Source organism: Falco punctatus (genome assembly GCF_963210335.1).
Source record: "Falco punctatus genome assembly, chromosome: 9".
Lineage (NCBI taxonomy): Eukaryota > Metazoa > Chordata > Aves > Falconiformes > Falconidae > Falco > Falco punctatus.
In genome coordinates, this window is record NC_137589.1 from 50,385,562 (window position 1) to 50,412,007 (window position 26,446).

General features: G+C 51.8%; 1 protein-coding gene across 6 annotated transcripts in view; it reads right to left on the bottom strand.

The window, feature by feature from the left end:
- The window catches only part of WHRN (whirlin), a 55,967-nt gene extending 36,441 nt beyond the window's left edge, over positions 1-19,526 (bottom strand). For 2 of the 6 annotated variants that reach the window (XM_080402134.1, XM_080402132.1), the window contains exons 1-2: positions 18,178-19,526; positions 1,489-1,704 (exon numbers count right to left, since the gene is read on the bottom strand). In XM_080402134.1, coding sequence (XP_080258260.1) covers positions 1,489-1,704; positions 18,178-18,777 — 816 coding nt within the window. In that variant the 5' untranslated portion in view covers positions 18,778-19,526. Of the gene's footprint in view, positions 1-1,488; positions 1,705-3,391; positions 17,970-18,177 lie in introns of those variants that run through there. The other 4 variants (XM_080402133.1, XM_080402135.1, XM_080402137.1 and 1 more) reach the window with 3 other exon arrangements.
- Positions 19,527-26,446: the final 6,920 nt, after the last annotated feature.

The window sequence follows — 26,446 nt, forward strand, 5'->3', positions numbered from 1 at the left end:
ATCAAGGTGACACTGAGTGGTGGGGGGTGGGGGACACCAGCAAGCCAGCAGTGCCTGCTTTTCTCTTCTCCTTAAAGTAAAAATAATGGGCCCTTCTCCCTTGTGGCCCACATGAATATTTCATCAGTCAACTGCCTCATCCTGTATTAATTTTTTCTCCCTCTGGCTGAGATGGGAGGCTCCAGCCTACAGATCCTTCCACAGCCTTTCCAGGAGGAGCTGAGGACATTTTGGGCATACAATCAAAGCACTAGGGACAGGCAGAGCAATCTCAGGATAACAGGATGGAAATACCTCAAGGCTCCAAGCAATTCTGTGCCTTTGGGAAGCAAGTGCCCTGCTCACTCTTATGGTAGTTCTTTGATGTCCCATGAACACCGGTGAGGCAACAGCATGTCCTGCGTGCACAGGACAAACAGGTTCCCTATCCATCACCACCAAGAGAGCCAGCAGAGTCTGTCCCTCCAGCCTGTGCCTCACTGCAAAGGCATCTGAGCTCTGTTCCTCTGCACCTACAACTCTCTACGTCTCCCTGGGCATGGGAAGCATGACAGAGGAAAAAAAAAATAAAACCCCCGAGATCAGAGATTGCAGCTTGAACATACCCTTTGCTGGCTTCACTTACTATAAGGCCTATTTGAAAGGAGGGCAGGCTCACAGTAAGAGCACTGGGAATTAGATGTGCTGATATGCTTTCCTTTCCGTTGAGATTGAGGTCCTGCTGGAGTGGCCAGCGCTGGCCTGGCACCGCCAGCTCCCCTGGGTCCTGCTAAGAAAGCCATTCCTTTTCACTTGCAAGCTCCTTTTTCATTTGCCAGGGCTTTTTACACAAGCACTGCTCAGGCCCTTCCTGGCTCAGCCTGCCTCTTCCCAAATGGAAAGGGAAAATCATCCATTTTATTTTACAGCATTTTTGGAAGAGAAAAATTGGTTTCGTTTTGTTGGGTTTTTTACTTAGAGAATGCTGCCAAGAGACCCAAGAAAGCTTCACGGGAACACCTGAGGAAGGATCTGAAATGCAGGAAGAAGGGCAGCGATGTACTCTGAGATCTAGTCCTCCAAATCCACTCGCTCTCCTGAACATGACATCTATGTCAGCCTCTCAATGACCGTGTTGGCAGCGGGCCTCCAGCCAAGAAAACAACCTGTTTGGGTTCAAAGCAACTTCTGGTTTGACCACTCTTCCTGGCAGGACCCTCACTGCCAGACCAGTCAGCACTGGAACAACACCTTCTCTCCAGCTCAGGTTCTATTTGTGTCAGATGGGAACAAAGGCAATCCATCCCATAGGAACAGGACAGAGGGAAAGCTACAGACAGAGTGAGAAAATCAGGATCCCGTGCATCCTAAAGGAGAAACAAGCTATCCCCGTGGAGGCTGGCATCGCACAAATCAAAAGCCGAAGGGGAACGAAGAGGGTTGGCACCTACGTGATAACAGGTACCCGCGGACAGGCCCCCAGGGCTGTAGCCCATCCCCCTTGCTCACCTTTTTCTCATCTCCCTCTTGCAGGAGCTGGAGGTGGCTCCTCTTCTCGCTGTCCTTGCGGAGGGAGCTGTTCTGGTGGTGTGGCAGGCCTGTCGGCGGGGACACGCTCCGGCCCTGCGGGTCCACCCAGGTGTAGATGTGGTTGGTGACATAGCCCCCTGGGATGCGTCCCACCGAATGTACAGACAGGTTCAGCTTCTTGCAGCCTTTCAGTACCTGGAAGACAAGCCAAGGAGAGGAAAGAGTTAATGCCTATGGAGAGGGAAGGACAATCTGTCTTAGGACTCTAGGGTCACACGTTTTGCTCTTCCTTGAGGCTGAAAGATCTCAAGCTATTCTGCAACTAGCAACTGTATGACCGAGTTACATAAAAAGCCAGTGAAAAAGCTGGGATTCTTCTATTCTCTCTTGAACTGCAATGGTATTAAGGCAAAGCTGCTGCTGCTGACAGAAAAAATACACACTTCCCATCAGCCGGGGAAAGAGCAGAGAGGGGCAGAGTACAGGGGGGCAAGGTGGGCAGTGACATGCCCAAGAGGAACCCCCCAGCACGGGCTGAACCTTAGGCTGAGCAGTTCCAGCAGCTTTGGAGAGGAGTCGGAGCAGGACCGGGACTGATGCTGGAGGAGAGCAGCACTGCCGCTCCCCACAGCTCGGCCCCAAACTCTGCCATTGGAAAAGCTCCTGATGCCTTCAGGGGACGCTGACAACACTCCCAGAAGTTCAGCCTCTGCTGCCATTTCATTACCAGCTGCCTTCCCCAGCACAAGCAGCCAATTAATGAGCACAATAATTATTAAATACACACATATATTTAAAACAGCACGCACAGAGATGACCTTGGGACTCAGATAAGGTGACCTACAATTACTCCTCTACCCCTCCAGCTTCCACTGTGAGAAGCTTTATAGTAAAATTAACATGTAAGAGTTCTCCCTGGGGACATCTGTAAGTGCTAACTCCTCCTGAGGCCTCAGGAACGTCAACACTCTGGCTCTTCTCTCAGAAAGGAGATGCTTTGGGGTTTTTTTTCCATATATACATGTTTTTGACAAGCTGCTCCCACAAGGTCTCCTCTCCCAACTGAGCAGAGAAGCTGCCGAGCAAAGCTCATGACCAGGAAGAACTAATACGGGCAGCTCTTCAGTAAAGAGTAATATCATTAGTAATAGTGGGCTGGCTGGATCCCAGCTCTGACCTGGCAAGGCTCCTGTCCCTCCCTGCCAGAGCTAGACAGAGTCCAGCTCACCAATTCCCAGTTCAGCATCTCCATCACATACAGCAATTTGGCTGCAAATTTGTCACACGCTCCCAAGGTCATCACGTGCCTGGAGAGCTTAAACAAGGACTGCAAGACCAACAGCCTCATCAGAACAACCGCAGAGCACCTCAACATCCCGGGCTGCTTACTAACTCCAGCCCCTGTCCCCTTAGCTCCCCCAGTCCCCCAAACACATCGCCTGCCATGATCTCTGCTCTCCCTGCGAGCACACGGAGCCCAGCCCGGCTGGTGGGACAGGCAGAGGTGCTCACTGCTCTCCAGTCTTGCCGGCATCAGCCCAGATCTCATCGGGACAGGGAAGCTACTTCTGAGCCTGCTGTCGGCCCCAGGGTACCGCTCTGAAATGGGCACCACAGCACCGGGGCCCATCCGTGCTCCAGGGCACGGCTCTGCTTCCCGACCCGCAGCCCCTGCACGAGCTGCCACGCAGGCAGGCTCAGGGTGACTGCAGCTCCACGGCGATCAGGTGGGGGTGGCAGGGTTTCTCACCTACCTTAGAGCTGCCAGTGCAGAGTGACCCCCATGAGGTGGGGAACAGCCCCTCCCTGAAACACTCTGCATTCAAACTAGAGGCATCTCTAAGGAAACCTCTTTTAAGCCTGCATAACGTCACTTACTTACCTCAGTACTGGGACAGCAAACAGCATGGACAGTCCCACGAGCAAAATCTCTTCTCTGAATGAAGCTGCAACCCCTCATCGAGCACAAGCAAATGATGAGGCTATTCAGTGATTTGCCCAACCGTACAGGGTTACTGTCCTCCCTCTGCCACAGAAATGCCACGTGATCCTAACAGATACTCGCATTCCCACCCTTCGTCCCCTCTAAATGAAAGAGCAGGCTCTCCGTCTGCACCGATCCTGGCCATTCCTCCCCGTAGACGTTCATACAATGCCTCAAAGCCAGCTGCCGAATGTCACTGTAATCTAAGGAAGGAGCAAAGAAAAAAACCTCAGAGCTGGGGCCAGGTCAGGAGTGTGCACAGGGCCCCCACCAAGCTGCTCCCTTCCCTTTCACACCACGTTCACTGCCACCCCGTTCCCCAGCAGGTCTCTTTGGGACTGACACAGGGATCCTGCTTCTCCCCTTCCTCAGAGAGCCTGTCCTGGCAGGGGAACAGAACGTAACCCTCCGGGTTTTCTCCCACGCAGGAGGGACAGACACCAGGCGGAGCGCTCCCAGGCTGTCCCCAGGACAGTGGTGGCTGCTGAAGGCTGGCAGCAGGCAGAGCGCTGGATGCTCCCATTCTGCCTCAGCGAAATGTCAGCCCCTGAAAGAGCAGCAACAGCAGCGAAGCTGCTCTCTGGAGGCACAGTAAAGTTTCCAAGGATGAGAGGCCAGAGATTTACAAGGGACTTTTTACGTCCCCCTGCAGCTCCTTTGACAAGGCCACCAGGAGATGGGATCTCAGTCAACAGGGAGATGTTTTATGCATGAAGGTGACAGCGGAGAGCTGGGAGGCGAGGAAAGCAGCCGCCTGGCTTGGGGCAGCAGGCTGGGCCAGGGCTCCCGGCAGCTCAGTACCAGAGGAGACACAAGAGGAGGGAGCGAATAGGAGCTGGCCATGCCTGTTGGGACTTGCTGGTGACAGTCTCTCCCAGTAGAAGGCTGAGCTGCAGTGGGCAGGCTGCTGACACTCTGTGTAGCCTTTTATAAATTTACTGAGCCCCCTTTAAGCACTCGGCGAGTGAAGCAGTTTCCTGCCCAGCACAGTGCTCTCCCCCAGCATATCCCCTCTGCTAATGCCTACTGAAGAGCTAGTGCAGGACGAACGGTACCCCATCCATGCCATTCCCTACACCTGGGAGCCTTCAGGACACAGCTCTGCTGGCCCAGCCACTGCACCGGCAGGTGATCTGCACCTTCTGGAGCCCTTTTTGATGATCACAGGTGGGGGAGGACAGTGACACCCACGAAGGACTTGCCTTACTGCTGTGAGGCACAGTGAGACCAGCCACACGGCCCAACGATGGTATCCCACCGAGACCTCAGTAGCTGGGGATTCCAGGTACCTGCCCTCATGCCAGGTGCTAAACACACCCAAAGGGATGGGGCTTGCCTCCAGAAACACAAGCGAGAGCAGCTGAGCAGAAAGGGGAGAAGAAAGGCAGGACCCCCCCTTGTCCAAGGTGACCCCACAAAGCCCTGAGCAAGCTGGTGAGAGCCCCCCTCTCAGCATGGTGTCACACCCGCTCAGTGACACTGCCGCTGCATGTGGCCGGGTCTCCGTGCCTCCCACTGCAACTCCGACCTGCTTTCCAGCACTGCCTTTGCTGAGTGAGGCTGCACCTCGGCCCCCGCCTGCTCCCACCCTGCCTGCCCTGATTCACAGCCTGCACCAGATGGCCCCTCCATCACATGCCGCTTCCCTGCAGCTGCCACCTTCTCCGGTTAAACTCCCTCTTCCCCAGCTTCATAACCCAGGACACAACGAAGGGCCGTGACACGAGCAAACCCTTTCGCCCAGCTACAAGCTGGTAGAAGAGCTATAGGCGCTTGGGCATCCCCAAACCACACAGAACTTGCATGTATATACTGACACAGATGTGTAATGCGCCATCACAAGCACCACTGAGCAGCAGCTGTTTAACACTGCAACACTATGTATATTAAGAGAGGTAACAGATAATTTTTTTCCTAGAAGACTGTCTTCCATAGCCCTGATTCAACATGGTCTTCAGGCACACGCTTACGTGAGCAAGCATTTAAGCCTTTGCTTAGGCACAGGTCTGAAATTCAGCCAGCAAAGCTTATTTCTAAGCTGAATCTCTTTGTAATCTAATCTATTTATACAAACAGATTTTTGACTTGTGAGCTTGCATCCATTTGAATAGATTATTTTTATTAATTGTAGGGTAAGCCTAGGTTTGTATCAGCTCGGGGGGTAAATCCTTTTTCAAGCAGGAGCACCAATACCTTGAGGAATCCCTGCTTTCAACTTCCACGAGAAGCACACCTGCTGCAGTAAGCCAAAGTACAGCTCCTGTCTGAGGAACGGGCCCAGCAGGAGAGCTGGAGGTCGAGGAGCACAAAGCTCGCTCAGCACCACCCGTGTCCTCCCTCTGGCCACCGCAGTATTGTCAAAAACCACAGGACAGTCAACACAAGCCACTTCCCCAACCCAGTGACCACCAAAGTCAGACGTGTTCAAACGTTCGAGCTTCCAGGAAGTCTTTTTTCATTAGGAAGCCACCAGCTATTGAAACTAAAGCTGCCACGGCTATGGGAAGCGATGAGAAGGGAAGCAGTGTCTTCCTTCAAACAACAGCACCGCACACGCTCCGTAACGAAGCGCAGCAGGCATGGGAACAAGATCTGGCACAGACCTATAAACCTTTGTACATCCACACACCGAACTAGGCTTTAACAAAGCACTTGGCATGCAGAGCTGCAAAACAACGAGGCGTCAGGTGAGCCAAACGGGAGCAGCTTTCATGGTACCTACAGAGACAGAAATCACTCTCAGCTGCCTTGAGCTCCAGGTGAGCAGAGCTACTACCCATTTCCCCGCACGGAATGAAATGCCACCCTTCCCGCTCTGGTTTTCTTCTGGCTCTACTAAGCCTGGTGCATCTGCTCCAGCCCCAATAGTGGCTCCTACGAGGAATCCAAGCAACCACCATAGCGAAGCATTCACCATAAATTTCTTAATACCACCTTGGTCCCGACAATTTTTATTGCTGCAGCACTGGGATACGGAGCAGATTTAATGAGGCCGTTTATGCCTGCTACTAAGGTAATGAGGTGCAGCCTGCTGCCGCACCGCCTCCGGGCCAGGGTCTCACCACCTGCTTTACAATGGAAGCAAGGCCAGGCCTGGGCGAGCCAGGGGGCTGCAGAGGCTCCCTACGGCACCGCTCCTCCCAGCTCAGGCTGCAGCTGGGTGCTGGAGTACCTAAGGAAACAACTTCACAGTGAGAACTGAGGGGCAAGTCTTGCCTTTCATAAAAGAAAGCGCTTTGGGCATAGAGGTGTTGCAAAAATGGAAATCGTTTATAGCCATTCAAGGAGGCAAGAGCAAAGGCTAACGGGCTGAGCTGGAGAGGCAGCAGGCATCCCGCACGTGGGTACACCAGCGCTAGGGGATGATGGCAACTGCATTACAAACCGGCAGCTCAGGCAGGATGGAAGGTTGTCAAGCCAAGGATGCAGCACCAAAAGCCTTTCATCACAAGGCGGGGAGGTGGCCAATGTCAGGGCATCAGGGAGCACAACAGCCCCTGCTGCTCACCAGAGCCAGCTCCGCTCACCGTGTCCCCTACCGCAGCAAGAGCGGAGAGCCTTGTTCTCCAGGGACACGGTGTGGAGTCCTGGTGTCCCCTGGGAGCTGCCAGCAGCCTGAGCAGACTTTGTGCTGAGGGACAGACACCAGACAGAGCCTCCAGCTGGAGCTCTGCACTGCCAGGAGCATTGCCATGGCTTCACTTCCCACTCCCAATGAGGGGTAGCTGGTGCTGGCTCTGCTAAACCAGCTGGGAACCCAGGACAAGGGTGGAACCAGGCTGGGATGGGCAGATCCAGGCCAGTATCCAAGGGCAGATCCAGCTCTAAGACTCATCTTTACCCAGCTGTCCCAGCAAGCAGGATTATTCTCTCCTCTGCTTCATTTTAATTTAATTTCTCAGTTTATTGGGTTTGTGTGGCAAGGGTTTGGTAGCAAGGGGGCTACAGGGATGGCTTCTGTTAGCAACTTGCCCTGTGTCCAACGGAGCCCATGCCAGCCGGCTCCAGGACGGATCCACTGTTGGCCAAGGCTGAGCCCATCAGCAACAGTGGTAGCGCCTCAGGGATAACGTATTTAAGGAGAAAAAGTTGCTGCGCAACAGCAATTGCAGCTGGAGAGAGGAGTGACAATGTGTGAGGGCAGCAGCCCTGCAGACACGCGGGGCAGGGCAGGAGCAGGCAGGTGGGTCCGTATCTCGACCCATGAGTCTTTCACTATTATTTTCCCTCCCCTGCCCAGCTGAGGAGGGGAGTGACAGAGCAGCTTCGGTGGTCTCCTGGCATCTAGCTAGGGTCACCCCACCACACTCAGGGCTGGTGAAAAGGGGCTAACTGCCCACCTGTGGATCAGAGGTGCCAATTGCTGACAGACCAGGGACCACACAGGCAGCTTCTTCAATAAGTCTTTCCCTGCTGTTGCACAGACATTTTGGCCAGCAGGGACCATATCTACAGCAGAGAGCAGGAACCATTTTCCAGCTGATCTCCCTGAACATCAAGCAACCAGCAGGAATTGTTTTCCAGCCCTGTCACAGAATGGTCGGGGTTGGAAGGGACCTCTGGAGACCACCCAGCCCAACCCCCTGCTGAAGCAGGCTCTCCTCCAGCAGGTTGCAGTCACATCCAGGTGGGGTTTGAATGTCACCAGAAGAGACTCCACAGCCTCTCTGGACAGCCTGCGCCAGTGCTCCGTCACCCTCACAGTAAAGAGGTGTTTCCTCATAGTCAGTTGGAACTTCTTGCACTTCAGTTTGTGCCTGTTGCCCCTTGTCCTGTCACTGGGCACTGCTGCAAAGAGCCTGGCCCTGTCCTGCTGACACTCACCCTTGAGATATTTGTGTGCGTTGATAAGATCCCCCCTCCTCAGCCTTCTCTTCTCTGGGCTAAGCAGGCGCAGTGCTCTCAGCCTTTCCCCTTAAGGGAGATGCTCCAGTCCCTCATCATCCCCGTAGCCTCTGCTGGACCCTCCCCAGTAGCTCCTTGGCTTCTCTGCACTGTGCATCCACCCTGGCCTCCTGGAATGTGTTTGCAGGGAGTCCCAACACCCATCTGAGCACAGGATTTTGGCCAGCTGCACCGGCCCCTTGGTGGAGGGGGGGTTCTGACCGTTTCCACCACTGAACCCCCCTCCCTTGTGTGAGCTTTCAGGCTGCTGGTCCCTGTGCCTGGCAGCCTGGCTACTGCTCCAACATTTAGCACTTTGCCCTTCCCCGATCCCAGCGAGGTGGACTCGTGCCAGAATGCTGGCACTGTGGCACTGACCTCGATTTTGCTGTCAGCCTTACTTATAAAGCAACAACGGCAAGTGAGAGGGCCGGCACCTGCCCACATAAAAAAAAGACACTTCCCATGAAGCATGTCACCCCAGCTCCCTGGGACAAAGGGAAAAGCTTTTCAGGCCAGAGTTTTCATCTAACATAAAAAACATGCGGCCCACGGAGAGAAAGGATAGGCTCTGGATGGGAATATTGCAAGAGAGAACTTCTTCCTCAGAGACACGCAGGTTATCTTGCGTCTGGTGACTGCAGAGATGCCACCACAAAAGCAACAGCATAATTCATCCTGCAAGCTCTTTGGGAAAGCACGTTATTTGATGGGCACGCTGAACCTAACCCATTTGCAGTGGACCATTAAATACAATAATTCCACCTCCCTAATCCCCTCTGCAGCATCAGACGGTGCAGACTGCCTCTCCATTTCCTTTCTCAAGACATTTCAGGGACTTGTTGTTCAGTGCTGCTGTGTTTCACTCCAGACTCAGATAAAATTTGGCTTTGCCCCATCTAGAACGTGTTTGAAGACTGGGGCATGAAAGGTTTAACACTGGCACCACAGTGTGCAAGCACACTTGCTAGAAGACAAGCTTAAGAAAATAATGTAGTTGGATCTGTGCCAAAACATTTAGCAGGGAAACAGTCACCAATTGCCTAGAAATGTTATTAGAAGAAGCAAGTGCCAGAGAGAAGGGAAGATTGATTCCATAAGGCCATCGATCCCCTCACAACACTATTTCATTATCTATCAAGTCCTTTGAGAGTGAAGTAGATAGCTTAAAATAGAAAAGGAAACACACATCTCGCGTACCCACAGTTATTAGCTTTTTAAATAAAACTAAATGCAAAACCCAAACCAACACACCACACAGCATGTTCTTTCCTAAGATCAGGACTGACAGCTGCCACTGTCCCTGAAACCCACCTGTGCCAGGCCATTCTTGCCCAGCAGGTCTTACATCACCGACAGCTTTCCTCTCTCCCCTTCTGAATTTGACCCTTGTTATTTTTACTTCTCGAGGGCACCGAAAGGTTGAAGGCTGCGTAAGGCCTTCAAAAATTCTCCCAGTAGGAACACACAGATGTCAGAAATCAATGGCGATTAATCACCAGTATTCTTCTGGCGGTCTGAATAAAATATGCATCTCATATGGATACAACCCACTCACTTACCTTCACCGCTAATTAAATGAGCAATCTATTCCAATTCATTCCGTTAGTGGGTAGATCACAGTTTGATACAAGAAGCATTAACTATGAGCCATCCTCCCCCTTGCTACAGACGCCAGCTGCTTTCTTCTGGCGATAATAGACTCACCAGAGCTGTTTGGCTTCTTGGGCTGCTCAGATAATGGGCATCCGAGCACTTGCTCCATTTGCGAGCAGCAAAGGTCAGTGTGGAGGTTATCAATCATCGAAGCACCACGCAATTTTGCACCGAGTTCCAAAAAAGTAAGGTACGGAATTGGGGGGGGGGGGGGGGGGGGGAAGCTGCAAAAAGGGAAAGAAATGCAGAGATACCACAGGAGGGAGGCAGAGGGAGCTTTTACAGCATGCTGTACCATTAGAGCACCATGGAGGGAACAATTTGCAGAAGTTTGTCTAATCACCATTTCCTGCGCTATCCTGGGGTGCTCCTGCTGGACCCAGGTAGTTTTAAGCTTGTGGGCTCAGCTAGACTGAGCAAAACCATCTCAGTGCCAGTGGGAACGATGAGGCCCCCCGTGTCTGCTGTGGAGCGGAGGGGGCTGCACGGGCAGGGCTGTGAGACATTTTACAGGGGGATGGATTGAGCCATATAAGCCAAGCGGCTCCTCTGCCAGCAGAAAGGACCGAGCAGAAGACAGCAGGCAGAGGCACTACCTGCCTGCCCACCCCCAAGGCTTGCTCCAGGGACGCTCTGCAGGCAGGACAAATACAAGACTATCCCAGTTCCCACAGCACGCCTTAGTTAGACCAAGTTTGCCAGGTGCCATATAAACGCATGGGGAGAGACTTTCCCCTGCCCCAGATGGCAATCTGTAGCTGTAAAGAAGAGGGTTTGGATCAAGCATCTCCCCTCCCCATCTTGCCCGGCAAAGACCAGGGAAGGGCTTCTGCGCGGAGGAGCCGGGAGGCAAACGCTCGTCCCTGCGCGGGGAAGGTGCAGCCAGGGCAGGCAGGAACGAAGGGAACTGGTACAACGAGAAGGTGACACAGAGGTAGGTGGAGAGAGAACGAGATAGAAGGAGGGATGAAGGAAAGCGGAGGCACTCCAGATGGAGTGCTGGGTGAGAGGAACCAGAGAGGAAAGCAGTGGGTAACACAGCATAGGGGACAGAGGGTGTGAGATGTGTCATCCCCCCACCCCATCATAAAGACAAATGGGAGTTGCAGGAGGCACAGCCCAACATCTCCCCCTCTCCCAAGGCAAAGGTGACAGCAGTTTGGCTTTCAAGTAGTGGCATTTATGCAAATAAATGCAAATGGATGCATAATTATGGTGATTGCACACATTTAGCCCCCAGGCATCAGGATGCCCATGTCCCTTTCACCTGGAAAGGTCAGATGAAATCTTAGCCCCAGGGCTCTAACCCCTCCGAGGGCTGACACCCCCAGCCCCGCTCCAAGGCAGCAGCTCTGTAACCTCCCACCCCCTCAAAGCTGGTCACTGCCCAGTGTATCCCTCAGGCAAGCCCAGGACAATTTTAAGAGCAGCAGAAAACTCCACATACCTTTATTTCAGTGCAAGCCTGGAAAGCTGTTCAGGTGCTTTCTGGGGTGTGGGGGGCACGAGGGGAATCTAGATCAAAGCAATCCCCCACGCTTCCTCTTGCCTTATTTCTCCACTCCACCCCAAACAATGCTGAAAAACGGCATGAGAACCACCAGCAAGCCCATATTGTCTAGATAGGGTTAGTTGGTAGAAAAACTAACTCCAAAAGGATCAATGGGGTGAAACGAGGAAGATGCTTGACTAAGCACCAAGGATACCCCGGCAGTGCCTGCACAGAGCAGTGGCCCTTCCAGCCTTCCCCTGCCAGCACACCCCACCCCAGGAGGCTCAGATGCAGTTTCTGAGTCCAGCAACAAGAAGCCAGCAGGAACAGAGCTCCTCCAGGCTGCCGGCTCCAGGCCCCGGCTTCACCTGGATTTGCCAAGCACTTGGTGGTCTGTGACAGCGAGAATTTTCAGAGCACCCAGTCAAAAGAAGCCAAGCCAAATCATTTTAGCAGATGCATTGTCGGTTTAGGTGAGGGGATTTAGAGCTGAATAATTCTCTGAGCAGATGTGCCATTGAGGAAGGTGTCAAGAAAATCCATCGTCTTCCCCGAGGGCAGAGAAACTGAGTAAAAGACTTTTTAATCCACCAGTTATGCTGCACACTAATGCTTTTGTTTTCTTCTAATGGACACTGGAATGAAAAAGGCTTTTATCCTTTGGGTTACCTTAACAATTTTTCTATTGAGATAAAACTGTTTATTTACAAGAAGCCCACTAAATAACATTAATGTGCAAAGAACTCAAGGATGCCCTAACAATACTAGTGCTGATGAACGAGCCAATACCAAAGCCAAGTATTATGATCCTTGCATTATGAGGAGAGGAGAGATTAAGGACCTCATTCTAATCTTTCACATCAGTATAATGTCATTTGATTTCATTAGGGCCGATTTTGATTTGCTGGTGTAATGAAGGGAAACAGATGACTAAGTAACTTGTCTACTGAGGGAAGTCAGCGGCAGAGCAGCACATGTAACCTGCTCTTAACTCCAGTGCATTCCCACAGATCCCCTCCCAATGTGCAAGTTCACCCCACTCCAAGTTACACACTACCTTAATTTGACCAGCTCCGATTAGCTCACGGGCACAAGGGAGCATCGCCCCTCAGCCCCCAGCCAGGCCCTCCGCACCAGGTGAGGTCTGGTGCTCCAGTCTGCCCTGTCACCCATCACCAGATCTGCCTGTGAAACCAAGACCATCACTTGCCAGATCTACGCTCTGCCACTACCATGGGCCCTTCCCTTTAAGAAGCATTAAAACTAGTTTAAAACATACATGCCTCCAAATACAAAGAGGACCTTTTTCCCTTCCCCTTTTTCCTCAAGGGAGATCCTGGGGACTATACACTTTCTACCCTCTCCCTCTGAGCTCAGCTCGCTACAGAAGTTAAAATGGAAACTGTTTGCAGGACAGGAAAGCAGAGCAGAAGCCTGTGGCACTGCGCAACACCTGCGTTTTAAGCTGTAGGTGCTTTTTTGTGTGCAGTTCTTGGGTTTGGGCGTTTGTTTGTTTGTTTCTAAGCAGACCCAGACATCAAGGAATACATTACTACTTTACTGTTGGGGCAGATGCTAGTCACATCCTTGTTTTCCATGCTCCAGCTACCTGAGATCCCTTGGGAAGCGGAAAGGTTTCTAGCCTCTGGATCAGTCAATGACTTCTAAAAATATAGACACGCTGAGATAAGCAAGCAGGCATTTAAAGGAACAAGTCTGATACCTTTACAGAATCAGGGGGGTGGTGCACTGCTTTCACTCCTCATTCATCCCAGCCATGACCGTGTGTGATGGCCCACTACTCCAAATACTGGGAAGGGTTAAAAAACAACCAAAGAAACCAAGCTGCAGTCATTCCTACTAGCTGTTATGACTCTACAGTACGGTAGTGACTACTGACTACAGCAAATAAGCAGTCTCAGATAATGATAATCAATTAATTGGGCATCACAAGAAACAATGAAATGAGATTTGCTTTCTTGTAAGCTGACGGGAAAGTGAAATTGCTCTAGATATGCTTCCAAGGCTCAGGGCTGCACATTTCTTCTGTCGTTTCTCAGCGGTCTTTTAGCAAGAGCACAAGCAGCTGGAGCCCTTTCCACCTCGCACGAAATATTACAGTCTCTGAAGAGATCACCTTGTTTGCCATCACGGAAGTCCAAATTAATAGAACATAAAAAGAATTGTAATCCCCTTTTAATTATTTTTCAATGCCCGCTTGACACGGTCAGAGCAGGAGATGGAAAGGCTGGTTTGGAAGGAGTGAAAACCTCTGCCCCAGCAGGCAGCCAGCAATGCGACCCCGGCTGCTGGCGATGCCTCCCTGGCAGGGCTGCAGCAGGGAGCAACCCACTGGCCAGCGAGCCGGCGGAGCACCGCGCTGCCTGCCAAAGACCCCTGCCTTGTCAGTAACAGATCTGCCTCATCACACCCCCACCCCCACCACGCCTACAGCAAAACCCGCCGCTTCTCTCCAAAGAGCCCAAGACGGTGAAGTCAAACCACCCCAGCTCCTTCGATGCAAGTCCACTGACTTTAGCAAAGCTACCACAGATTTACGCCAAGACAGAAGAATCACGCTCCCTAAGACCATTGCATACAAATTAGTCTAGTTTTGGTGATTTTGACCAAGCTCATCGGGATTTGCCCAGCTGTCAGCACGAACAGAAAGACGCAGCATGGCAAATGGTGGAGTCAATGCAGCAATTTTGAGGCTGGTGTAGCTCACTGAGCCAAATCCTCAATCAGGAATGATCCATCATAGCTGTGATGCACTACACTTTCTCTTGTCCCCTTCTTCCCTAAATGATTTAAAGGGCATAAAAACCTACTGCAGAGACACAAAAGTAAGGGGTGAGGGAGAAAGCAGGTGTGAGTTTAATGCAGACCCCGGAGTAGATGAGAAATACCTCCCTGTGTAACATTTTCATGGTCTAAACCCACAAGCACCTCAATTTTAACTACTCTGGACAAAATATTACAGCTTGTCAATATAAACTTTCAGCATGACTGCTACAATATCAACCGTATACTATATAGCAAGGCTGATGAAAGCCAAGCAAGCTCTAAAAATATGGCAGACAATACAAGCTTCTTCACTTACACCATAATTCAAATTACAGTGATCTGTTGCTAAAGTGCACTCTTGAATGCTGGAATGATAGAGCTATAATTGTAATGGAGTCATTTAATTTTGATTTGGATGAAACAGCGAGCACGAAGCAGACAAGGCATAAAACTCTGCTACTCCCATAAAGGTTAAGAAGCTGGTCATTAAGTGAATTGATTTGGAGTGCTTAGGTAATCCTGTCATTTAAGTCAGAATTCTACTTTTATCCAGTTTACACTAAAATATCTACAAACCCCACAGAACTGGTCACGGAACACCAGGCAGTTTTCAGCTAGGACAATACCCAGCTCGTTACGTCTGCTGTCTTTGCCCAGTGCTGTGACAGTTTTCATCTGGTGACCTGATTCCACTTTTGGTACATCACAGCTCTGCTGAAAATACAGAAGGCAGAAATTGCTCCTACCCCACAGTCAGTGCCCCTCTCCTCCCAGAGAGGAGCGCTGGAACCAGCTGGGGTATGGCCAGGCATGCACAAAAAGGCAGCAACCGAGCTATCGCACAGTAACTACTGTGTGAATGCTCTTACAAGGCTGTACAAATGAGTTAAGGCTCCGTATTTCTTCACCGCTCCATCTGAACAGCTGCCTCTCTGCTGGTATTCACAGCCGGGCATCTCGGAGCACCCTGACAGACAGAAAGTTGATTTCTGGTTCAGTAAGTTTGTCATGCTCACCCCGGAGAAAGCGAAGCGCCCGGGAGCAGGCCAGGCCAGCGGTGAAACAGCCTTCCCAACCTCTGCAATCATCTTATGCCCCCAAGAACAAGCTGTGACAACTTCTCGCACAACACGTTCTGCATATTATGAATAACAACACTGTCCTAGACAGACAGTTTCTTGCTGCAGGACAGTCAAGATGGAAGCCCAGCACAGGAACGTGCTCCTCCTCAGATGGAGAGCCGCGCCATCGCTCCTCACGCAGAAACAGGAGCTGTGCTTTGATCAGACAGCTTCTGACGGGGAGAGAGTTCACCGCGTCTACTCGTCTAAAGCAGGCAGAGACAGTGTGTGGGAGATCGAGCTACAGAGCCATGGTTTTGTGTTAAGCAAGCCTCTCTCGGCTCACCTTTCTGCCCTCTCTGTATTTGATCCTGAGTAAGTGTACGCATAAATTCCAGGACCAAACCCAGCTCCGGTACAAGGCTGTTCATCCAACATTTCTCCCTTCATTATTCTGCTACAGAGCGGACCCACAGACATCCATGAGGACGTCAGGACACAGTGAGGTTTGCTCTGCTCGAGGAGACCAGAACACAGCCCAGGCCTTTGTGGAGCTGTTAACACATCAAGAACGAGCCCAAGACACGAAGTTTCAAGGGGAAGCAGCGAACACAGGGAGAAGCCACCCTGTACATCACCACCTCTTGTCCCTGCAGCTCTGACCCTGCACAGCATCCAGAACAGTAGGCTGAGGTATTTGTACCTTAACCCCTGGGAAATTATCCAAAAAATGCCCTTTAACATCACTGAACACCATCTACTCCTCATTTCTCTCCCCTCCCAGATACAGCATGCGAGGACAAATTAGCACTTGCCTAATTTGAAAATCTCCAAAGGAACTATTAGAGCTGCACTGTAAATCACTCTGTGACTCTTCTGAAGGGAGGTGTTTTTACCACTGCTACGTGGGTCACAAAGCCTGCCCAGATGCAACAAGAGCGCAGGAGCTCTGGAAGACACCAGCACAACCGGGCAAGTGATGAAACCGTTGTTTAAAGAAGTTCAGCTCATGAGCAGACAATTTCTAAGCTTTTTTCCTATCAGGATCACATTAACAAAATACAGCTCTCAGCACAGAGCAACCCCTTGGCAAACTGCATCCTGCAGGAATTAGCTCTATGCAGGAAGCACTTAGTTTCACTCAATATTAATAGTGTCTACAAGGCCTCACATATGTTATATTAGAGAACAAACTGAAAGCGAATTCCCCAGCAGAGCCGGTTGAATTAGAGATTAAGTCATTTAACAGACCAGAGCATTCCTTACACCTGGTTCCTACCCATCCCAGCACCACAGCCAAAACACAGGAGATTTTTTTTTTTTTTTTTCAGTCTTCAGGGCACAGAATTGCAGACTAACTTCCGAAAGCTTACACCGTAGTCCTATCGTTAGGAACAACACCAAAAATAATTCCTATAAATCTTTTCTCCTGTCTCGAGATTACCAGGGGCTCAGTTCCAGCCTGGAAGACGTGCCCTTGCCTGGGGCACAGATTTAAAGCTGGTGCAGGGCGCAGGCAGGTTTGCTGTGAAGATGCTGTTCAAAGCCGTGCAAGATTAATGCACTGTTGGAGGAGCGCGCCACATGAAGCGGGCTGCGAACAGAAGCGCTTTAGCTTATTACGTTAGAATTAAAGCACAAACAGCTGGAAAACAGTCTTGCCAGCCCCGACCCCAGCTCTCTGTGCGCTGCCTAATTGCTGTCCTAAAAGCCGATTCTCCACTCAATAGGTTTGTGCTGAGCACTGCTGTGCTGAGCTGAGCCCGCCAGCCACCAGATCATCTCTGTGAATGGTCTGGGTCACTCGGACGCGGATTTTGCCTCAAAACACTGAGCTTCAGGTGAAAATCCCACAGTTTATGAAGCGCCGCCCCCCCCCCCCAGCCTTACGTGAAGGCTTTTATCGATAGCACCACAGCCGCTATGTACTACAACAGGTCTCCGGGGCATAGGGGAACCGCCGTGCTGCGGGAAGGGCCGGGGGCACTTCAGTTGTGTAACTGCTCCCCTTTTCCCCTGACAGTCAGGATCCGAGATCTACTCCTGCTTTCGGCACTGGGCAGTCCCGGGGGGGGTTGTTCTGCTTCTCCATGCCTCAGCTTCTCTGCCTTGGGGAGAAGAAAACACACTACAGCAGTTCGAGCACATGCCTGAAAACCCGGCTCGAGCAGATTCCCAACTTCCAGCAGCCTGCCAGAGCGGAAGGCGGCCACAAGCAGCATCGCTACGTTCCACAGACGTCGCGATTAAAATATAAAAAAGTACCGCTTGGTCCTGCCGGGCGAACCCGCCGCGTCAAGGGCTGCAGACGATGCCAGGCTGGCCCCCGGCAGCGAGTCCCTGCCCGTGCTGGCCCCAGGCACCGGCGCTGCCAGCGCAAACTCTCGGGCTCGGCTCCGCGCTGTCCCGCACGCCGCCCGGACCAGCCCCACCTCCCCGGCACGGAGCCGCTCCGCGAAGGGGCTGCAGGGGGGCCGGGGCTGCGGCGGGGGGAACCGGGGCTCATGCCCCGCGGCGGGATGCAGACGCGGGGGAACCGGGGTGGACCGGGGCTCCTGCCTTCCCCCGGCCGCGGCGGGATGCAGACGGGGGGGAACCGGGGTGGACCGGGGCTCCTGCCTTCCCCCGGCCGCGGCGGACAGCACCGGCGGCGGTGCGGCTGGACGGGGCGCCCTGCAGCAGCACCGGGGAAGGGAGGGGTGCGCGAGGGGACACACGGGACGTCCCCGCGGGACGGGGCGGACAGTGGGCTGGGATACGGCGGAGCCCGCGCCGGTGGGGCAGAGCAACCGGAGCCGGCTTACCTTGACAGCCTCGGCGTGGGTCACCCTGTCCAGGGGCTTGCCGTTGACACCCAGGATCTGATCGCCGACGCGCAGCCCCTCCCGCTCGGCCAGGGAGCCCGGTTCCACCAGGGACACGTAGATACCGACGCCGTGCTCGGCGCCGCCGCGGATGCTGAAGCCCAGGCCCTCGTGGGCCTTGCTCCGCCGGAGGGTCACCTGCCGCAGCTCGCTGGGGACCACCGGCGGTGGGGCGGGGGCGGCCGGGGGGCGGCCGGGCGGCAGCAGGTAGGGCCCCTCGGCCGTGTACTGGTCGAAGAGGAGCTGGTCGGAGCGCGGCAGGACGAGCCGGAGCAGCGGCAGGAGCTGCCGGCGGCGGGGCCCGTCGAGGAGGGCGCGGAGGGAGCGCACCAGGTCGCAGACGTTGCGGCGGCCGTGGTAGGCGTTGAGGCAGAGGATGAAGCGCTCCCGCTCCGCCTCGCTCAGCAGCGCCGTCAGCGCCTGGTGCAGCCGCCGCACGTTGGCGGACAGCGGCCGCGGAGCCGGCCCCGCCGCCGAGCCCAGCGAGCCCGACGAGGAGGAGGAGGAGTGCACCGACACGCCGTCCAGCTCCGCGCTCATCGCGCCGGGCGGGACCGGGCAGCACCGGCACCGGCCCCGGCCGGGCGGCACCGGGCAGGACCGGGCGGCACCGTCGCCGCACGCGCCACTCCACCTGGCCGCGCGCTCACCGGCGCCTCGCGGCGGCTCCCCAGGAAGTGACGTGCCCTCCGTTGCCGGGAGACGGGTTATACAGAGCGGCCCCGCCGGCGGGACCGCGCCCCCCCCGGGCCCCCGCCCCGCCGCCCCGCCCCCGTGGGACCGGCAACGAGCGCGGCCGCGCCGGGGCGGGGCTGAGGCCTGGCGCAGCTCATCGCAGCGGTGAGCGCCGGCCGCCTCGGCAGGGGGCCGGGCCCCGCCGGTCTGGTCACCCGCTGTGCCAGGCAGGGGCCTGCCGGTAAGTTACAGCCCTGGCAGGCATACCTGGTAATCATACCTGGTAAGTTGTTATAGTCCTGGCAATCATACCTGGTAAGCTGCAGCTCTGGTAATCATACCTGGTAAGTTACAACCCTGGTAATCATAACTGATAAGTTACAGCCCTGGTAATTATAAGTGGTAAGTTACAGCCCTGGCGATTGTACCTGGTAAGTTGTTACAGCCCTGGCAATCATAACTGGTAAGTTGTTACAACCCTGGCAATTGCAACAGGTAAGTTACAGCCCTGGCAATTGCAACAGGTAAGTTACAGCCCTGGCAAACATACCTGGTAAGTTACAACCCTGGCAAACATAACCGATAAGTTACAGCCCTGGTAATCATAACCGATAAGTTACAGCCCTGGCAATCATAACCGATAAGTTACAGCCCGGGTGATCGTACCTGGTAGGTTACAGCCCTGGCAATCATAACCGATAAGTTACAGCCCGGGTGATCGTACCTGGTAGGTTACAGCCCTGGCAATCATAACCGATAAGTTACAGCCCGGGTGATCGTACCTGGTAGGTTACAGCCCTGGCAATCATAACCGATAAGTTACAGCCCGGGTGATCATACCTGGTAGGTTACAGCCCTGGCAATCATAACTGGTAAGTTACAGCCCGGGCGATCGTACCTGGTAGGTTACAGCCCTGGCAACTCACCCGTTCAGCCGTGATTCAGTCAGGAACTTCAGCGCAGGCTTCAGTTTTAATCCCAGATCCATGGGATTTAGGCTCGTGCCCCACTGACAGTGTGTTGAAGCCATTGATGATGTCGGGCTTGGAGTCGAACCAGAGGTCGCTGCAGGTAAGCCCCCCTTCATTCAGCAAACACAGCCGCCCCAGAGAAACCCTTCCTCTGAGCGATCCCGCTGATCCAGGCCCGGCAACGAAGGAGCTGGCAGGGCCACAGACAGCTTTTCTACTTGCTGCATAAAGTATTTGTTACTCCTTGAAGTTTTTTTCTTCTGCATCTCTGGAGCACTGAGCCTCAGTCATCCAAAATCTTTCTGTCTTCACTGAAGTGCCTTCTATCTGCTGCAGTAGAGGAGGATTAAACCTAATTTGTCAGATGCGTCCTGATAGCAATACAATTCATTTTGTTCATGGATATGATGGAAGAGCTTTAACAGCTGCATTACAAGGGGGTTTATGTATTAAAGCTTTGTTGGAGTTTTCAATGCCTTGTTTAAAACAAAACTAAACAGAGCAGATTGCTAATTGAAATTTGGGTTCTAACTGTGGGTGATAAATAAGCAGATGGAACAGTCAACATTACTGGAAAAAAGGGACAATATAGGACAGAAAAGTGAGTAAAAACAAAAATACGCCTACATCAGCCAAACAAAATGAGAAGGGCAAACAAGGTATTGCATGTCTTTGAATTGCGCTCAAACAGTGTTAATGCTTAGTACCTTGCTCAAAGACTCCTCTATTTAAAGTACTGCTATTCCCACAAGCACAGTCTCTAAGCATCTCCAACCTTTTTTTATCCTACGAGAAGACACCAAGTATGTTAACACAAGCAGATGCAGGAAAAGCTGCCACTGTACTGCACTAGCTCCAGACTGGAGTAGCACATCCCATTCTGCTCACTTGAGCAGAGCATGGCAGTGCCCAAACCACAGCTGCCACGTATTCAGTGACCAAACCTGCCCAGCAGTGGCATTCTGTCCCTGATATTTTGACCACTGCTCCAGAAGCTACCACAAAGCCAGTTTCCCAAGCCTAAGACAAGTTCAAGTCAATGCTACTCGGCAGAAATGCCCACAACATCCACACCGAGTAGGTGCATTTGGAAATGGTGGTTTTCTTGCTGCTACTACAGCCCTACCAGCAGAGGCTGTTCATCCTTGGGATGCCCCATCCAGCTGCTACTCACTGTAGGACAACTCTGAGGCACCCCTTTGGAGCAGGGCTGGCTGCGATGCCTTCTAGTACACAGAACACATACAGGGTTCTAAATCCCCAGATGTTTTACAAGTTTAGATTGTTCACACACTGTGCAAGCTGGGTCTTCATCAGGGACCCCCATACCTTTGTTGAAGAAAGGGACGGAGATTTTCTCATAGAACCCCAGCCTTGAAGTGAAGCTGATTTATTTCTAGGGGCTTTATCCTTTCCACTGCTTTAAGCACTTAAGCCATGCAGTTGAGAGACAGCAGTACATAGCCTTGGGAAAGAGGGGGTTCATCCAGCTCTCAGGCACAGGGGTGTTCCCACACCTGAATAAAACCTCTCAAAGCTTTCTCAGCACAAGTAACACCACTGAACAAATGCCTCACAGCAGCTTGCAATACCTGTGTAGGGCTGCATGGCTCAGTGGGCCAGGTTCTCACTAGTATAAATCAAAATAGTCCTTTCAGAAAGGGAGCTCTGCCAGCTGGGGAGTCAGCAGCAAGTGCTCGGGGTGGAAAGTCAGTGCCAGGCACAAACAGCATTGCTCTGCAAACGTCCAGGTAAGCGGTCCTTCAGAACTGAAGTTAGTGAATGCTGAGAGTCCATATTCATTCGTGGGGCAACTCCTGGCTGAACTGGACCTTTGTAAGCAGAAGGGCTACACAGACACCGGCAGCGAAACTCGAGCATCCTCACACACAGCTGAGAGCTGTCGGAGCAGTTGGACACTACACACGCTCAACTCCCAAACAGCATTTCAGATCCAACGCCTAGCTTGCGCGGCAGAGTGCCCTAAGGCTAGCAAGAGCTGAAAAGGTGTTATTCATTTTCTTTTTTAAATCATCCTTGCAGCACAAAATAATCCGATGCATTTGCTAAGTGCCACATGAATAAATTGCCTAACCTTTCCACTTTAATCCATTGTAATCACTTTCCAGAGCCCTCTTTGAAAAGTGAGCTCCATGTTTCCAGAGCAGCTGTGCTCCTAATTAAAAGGCACTGTTGCAAGAAGACAACGGAACGTAATTCTGGTTGGAAATGCCTCGCTGCAGAGTTGGAGGGCTGAGCTGAACTGCGAGATGGGCCAGGGAGGAAGCAGCAGCTGCCTGTGCTGCTAAGGCTCCTTAAAAAAGTATTAGGAGGTGGCTGGCACTCAGGGCTGCCTCTTGGCTAAATCCCTGTTTAGCAGATTGGCTCCCAATCCTCTGTCCCTGGCCAGCTGGACTGGTTTGTGTGGCTCAAACGTGCTGTCCTCAGTATGGGCAAGAATCAGCCGAGCGCTGCAGTTAAGCGGTCTACAGGAATAGCCAATGCAGAGGAAAAAGCGCCGTGAGGGTTTGCTAACAGGAGGCCTGGGTACTGTGGGCCCCAGCACCATCTCGCTGGCTTGCGGTAAAGCTGAATCCAGCACAATTCAGACACAAGATCCCCACTGTGCTGGGAGCTGCACAAACAGCGGAGACACACCTTCCATCTTTTCAGCTCCAGGTATAATGGGCAGAAGCAGGATTTAAAGAAAAGCCCTAGGAGCAGTGAGAAATCATCATTTCAAGGGGGATTTTCTAAGCTCTGAGTTATAAGCATAAATGTAATCCACTTGCAACAGGAATGTTTCCAATTTATGGGCGCTGCCATGCTTAATCAGACCAAGTTCAATTTGACACGTTCCAGCCAACAGCCAGGGGTAGATACTTGACAGCACGGTTCAAGCAGGCAGAGGAGGTAGGGAATTCAGACACTTCTTAAATCCTTCTGTATCTGCGTATCTACAGACCTCTATGCTCAGCGCCACACTGAGACTGTTACTGAGCAAGGCCAGCCTGAAACAGGTTCAGCTGGGGGGGAATTTGGTGTTTTCCGTCGTGCGAGAGAAGATCAAATATGAGAATTTTAGCTCAAAACCACTGAGACATACTGTTTCTATAGGGTGGGCACCACAGGATTACAGTTTATCAATCATTTAGATACCGCCTAGATTAAAAGTCAATTAAATCAGAGTAATAGTTTCACCTGTACTACCAGAAATACATTGATTTAATGCCACTGAAATTCCTTAACACTTGTTAAAACCCAAAGTAAAAACAATTCAAATTAAAACAAAACCACATGTTCATAAAGCTTTAGATAAGGCTACATTTTCTGGTGAAAAACCTCTTCCAACTAAAAGAAGTTTCACCCAGATTTGCCTGCAGTGCTCTCTCCACTGTGCCAACATCTCTGAGTGTAACCCTGCATCACAGTGCCAGGCGATTTAAAAGCTGCAGTCCTCCTCCCCTCTCCAGCAATTTCTTGCACTTACACTCTCTCCAGTCTTTTTTGAAATGCCTGAAAGAAAAAAGCCATTTGCGTCACTGGCTTTTTTTTTTTTTTTTTTTTTTTTTAAATGCCCAGCACAAATAATCTGTAAGTCACTATGTGGGCTTAGATGTTACAGACAGGCAAAGCAGAGACTGGCTGAGGGGATCAGTCTTTGTCATTGCCTGGTCTCCCATTTGGGGACCATGGCTGTTGTACTTCTCCGTGTGCAAAGGACATGGAGCCTGTTTGTGGGGGTTGATTGTCCTTAAGTGTGAAGTCTCTGGAGTAGTGGTGTGGGGCAAAAGAAACATGCACATGCAAAAGGAGCCAGCCTTCGGGTGCAAGCTACTGGCTCCACAGAACGAGGCTTGTTTATATTAACTGTGGAAATTGTCAAGCGAGTCCAGTATTGTCACATAGAAGAGCTTTGAGGCAGAGGAGCACTAGGTAGATTTACACGTGAAGTCGCAGGATGCTTCGACAGAGGGGAGAGCACAGACTCTTTATGCTGGGTGTTGTCTTTATGCATGACCTGGAGTCTACCTTGTACATGGCTGGTACAAATCTATGCCCCCAACCCTGAACTCCCTTCCTGCTGGGTACATCACCTCCCCAGCTCAGTGGCCTAATTAGTCTCCACCCTTCAGGCAAAGACTGCCTCATACTGAGCATCTGCACACTGGAGCCTTGACTTCTCTAGAAGCTACAGCTGAGGCACCCAAGCCAGCGCAACACGTGGCACATGAGCAGTGATGCTTACTCACAGCCGTCACTGTGGTTGGAGAGTACCAAATAAATCTGGGGGAAGTACAGTCCCTTTCTGAAGAGCTCTCTTAATATATCTGACAATTTCAGAACAAGCCTGAGCATTGCAGAGCTCATTCACACAAGTTCAGCCTCCCAGCAGGTGGGAAATTCAGGGGCTTCACTCACACCGAGAACTGACAAACTCACACAGAGCTAATCTAATTTGAAGACATTTATCTAATTCAAATAAATCTAAGTCTGCTACTTGTGGAAGCCTGTCAGTCTGGCAGGATTTATAGGCTGACCTCTCGACTGCATTTTCTGCAGCAGTGGAAACCCAGTTGGCTGCCTGCAGCGGTACACACTGTCCCCGCAGGTTTGCATCAGGGGCACAATTCAGCTCAGTAAGCAGGAGAACTCAGCATCAAGGTCTGATTGCACAGATGTGGGGGAACAAACTGTGTTCTGGGGAGAAAGCAGGGGTTACTCCTTAGAGCCTCTCACTGATGCTTTCTCCTTTCCTGTGCATCTATCATCATAGAGACTGTCCTGTGTCCTAGGGACAAGTGCAACACAAAAAAGTCAGCTCACTCCTGCTGTGACAACCCTGAAACACTGGCAGAGCACCGGGCAATTCTCTCTTCCTCAGACATTTTCACCACACCGGAGGTCTTGCACTGCTGAGAGTTGTGCTCCCTATTCAACCATTGCCACAGAGTTCTGGGGTCAAGATTATTTGCCATCTTATGCTGTGGGAGCCTGGAGGTGAGCGAACCTTCCCATGAGCATCTCTCCTGCTAAGGACGATTTACACTGTGTGTCCTGCACTTAGAGAAGTAATAGGGCTGCAGGGTCACTCTCCTCATCATAAGCATCAGCACTCATCTTCTCCAGCCCACAAACCCATCTCTCCCAGGCTGGAGAGGGATGCTCTTTATTACCACACCGTAAGAAGGCAATCAAAAGAAAAGTCAATGAGGTACTAATCACTATTGATTTGTAGTACATAAAACAAATACCTGCTGCCATTAATTAAATGTAGCAGGTCAAAGGCATCTAATTAATCACACCAGCCATTTTTCTTTTTCAAAATTAATTTCATATCATCAGGGAAACTCTAATAGATGCCAGCAGACTGACCTCTGGCCCGAGGAGCATGGCTGGCTGAGCAGCTACAGCCTCAATTCCCTGCCAGGACCCACCACAGAACAGCAGCCACATCACTGGCAGGCCAAGCATTGCTGATGGGGCTCCACAAGGTTGCACTGAAAAAGCCACAGTGAGGAACTGGGAGCATGGATGGATAAGAAGAAAGGCCAGGGCAAGTTTGAATCTCTGCAGGCTTTTACTTGTTTGCTTCCAGCCCCAAACCCCATTTTATTGTCGAAATTAAGCATCTGGGAGAACAAATACTGGTTTTAGCAAAAAACCTCTTCTGAATACTGAAAGTTCTCCTAAAGTGAAAAATGGCCAATAGAAAACAGATTAAAAATAAATAAATCTCGAGTTGTCATTGCATTTCTGAAACTCCCCAGAAGAGAGAATAAAGTGCTCAGACTTCTGTTAGGGAGACAACTATGAGGCAAACCCCCTACAACCAGGTGTAGGCACTGCCCTGGTCTGGCCTTGAGACACAACGGACAGCAGCACGGTGCTATGCCGAAGCCTGAGTAACTCCAGCACATCGGAGGGTGTTTCTGGCTGCACCGGACAGGCAAATGGTTTGGCTGCCAGTAGAGGATAAGACTAATTAAGGCTGCGATCCCCTGACTCACACAAACTAATGCCCATGGATAGATATCTAATGCTCTCAATTCCTGCTCATTAGCACAGGCAGCAGAGACAAGACAAGCGTGTTATGTCATCATTTAAATCCTGTCACATTTCCCCAATGACTCTGATTACATTTTTAAATATTTATTCTCCTCTCCTGAGGCAGGACTGGCTTGCCCTGGAAGCTCTGAACCCAGCAGATCTGCTCCGAGCAAAGCTCCCACACATGGCAATGATGAACTGATCCCCAGCCCTCCCCTTTCCCAGGTCCTGAGGAAAGCAGTTCCCCTGGTATGAGCTTTCAAGGCATCGGCTCATCCTCCCCTAATTTTCAAGATGACTTCACATCTCAGACAAGAGTTAAACAGAATGTTTTCTAGTTGCTTTTGCATAAGGAAGGAGAACTGCAGCAGTGGACACGCGAGTAGGTGGCTGCGCATCTTGGTGCATGAGCAGTCACACTCCAGTTAAAAAAGCATAAAACACTTTTGCAGGCACAAGAAGCAGATTTTTCAAGTCAACTAGCATCAGGACTGAAAAGAAAATATTTATGG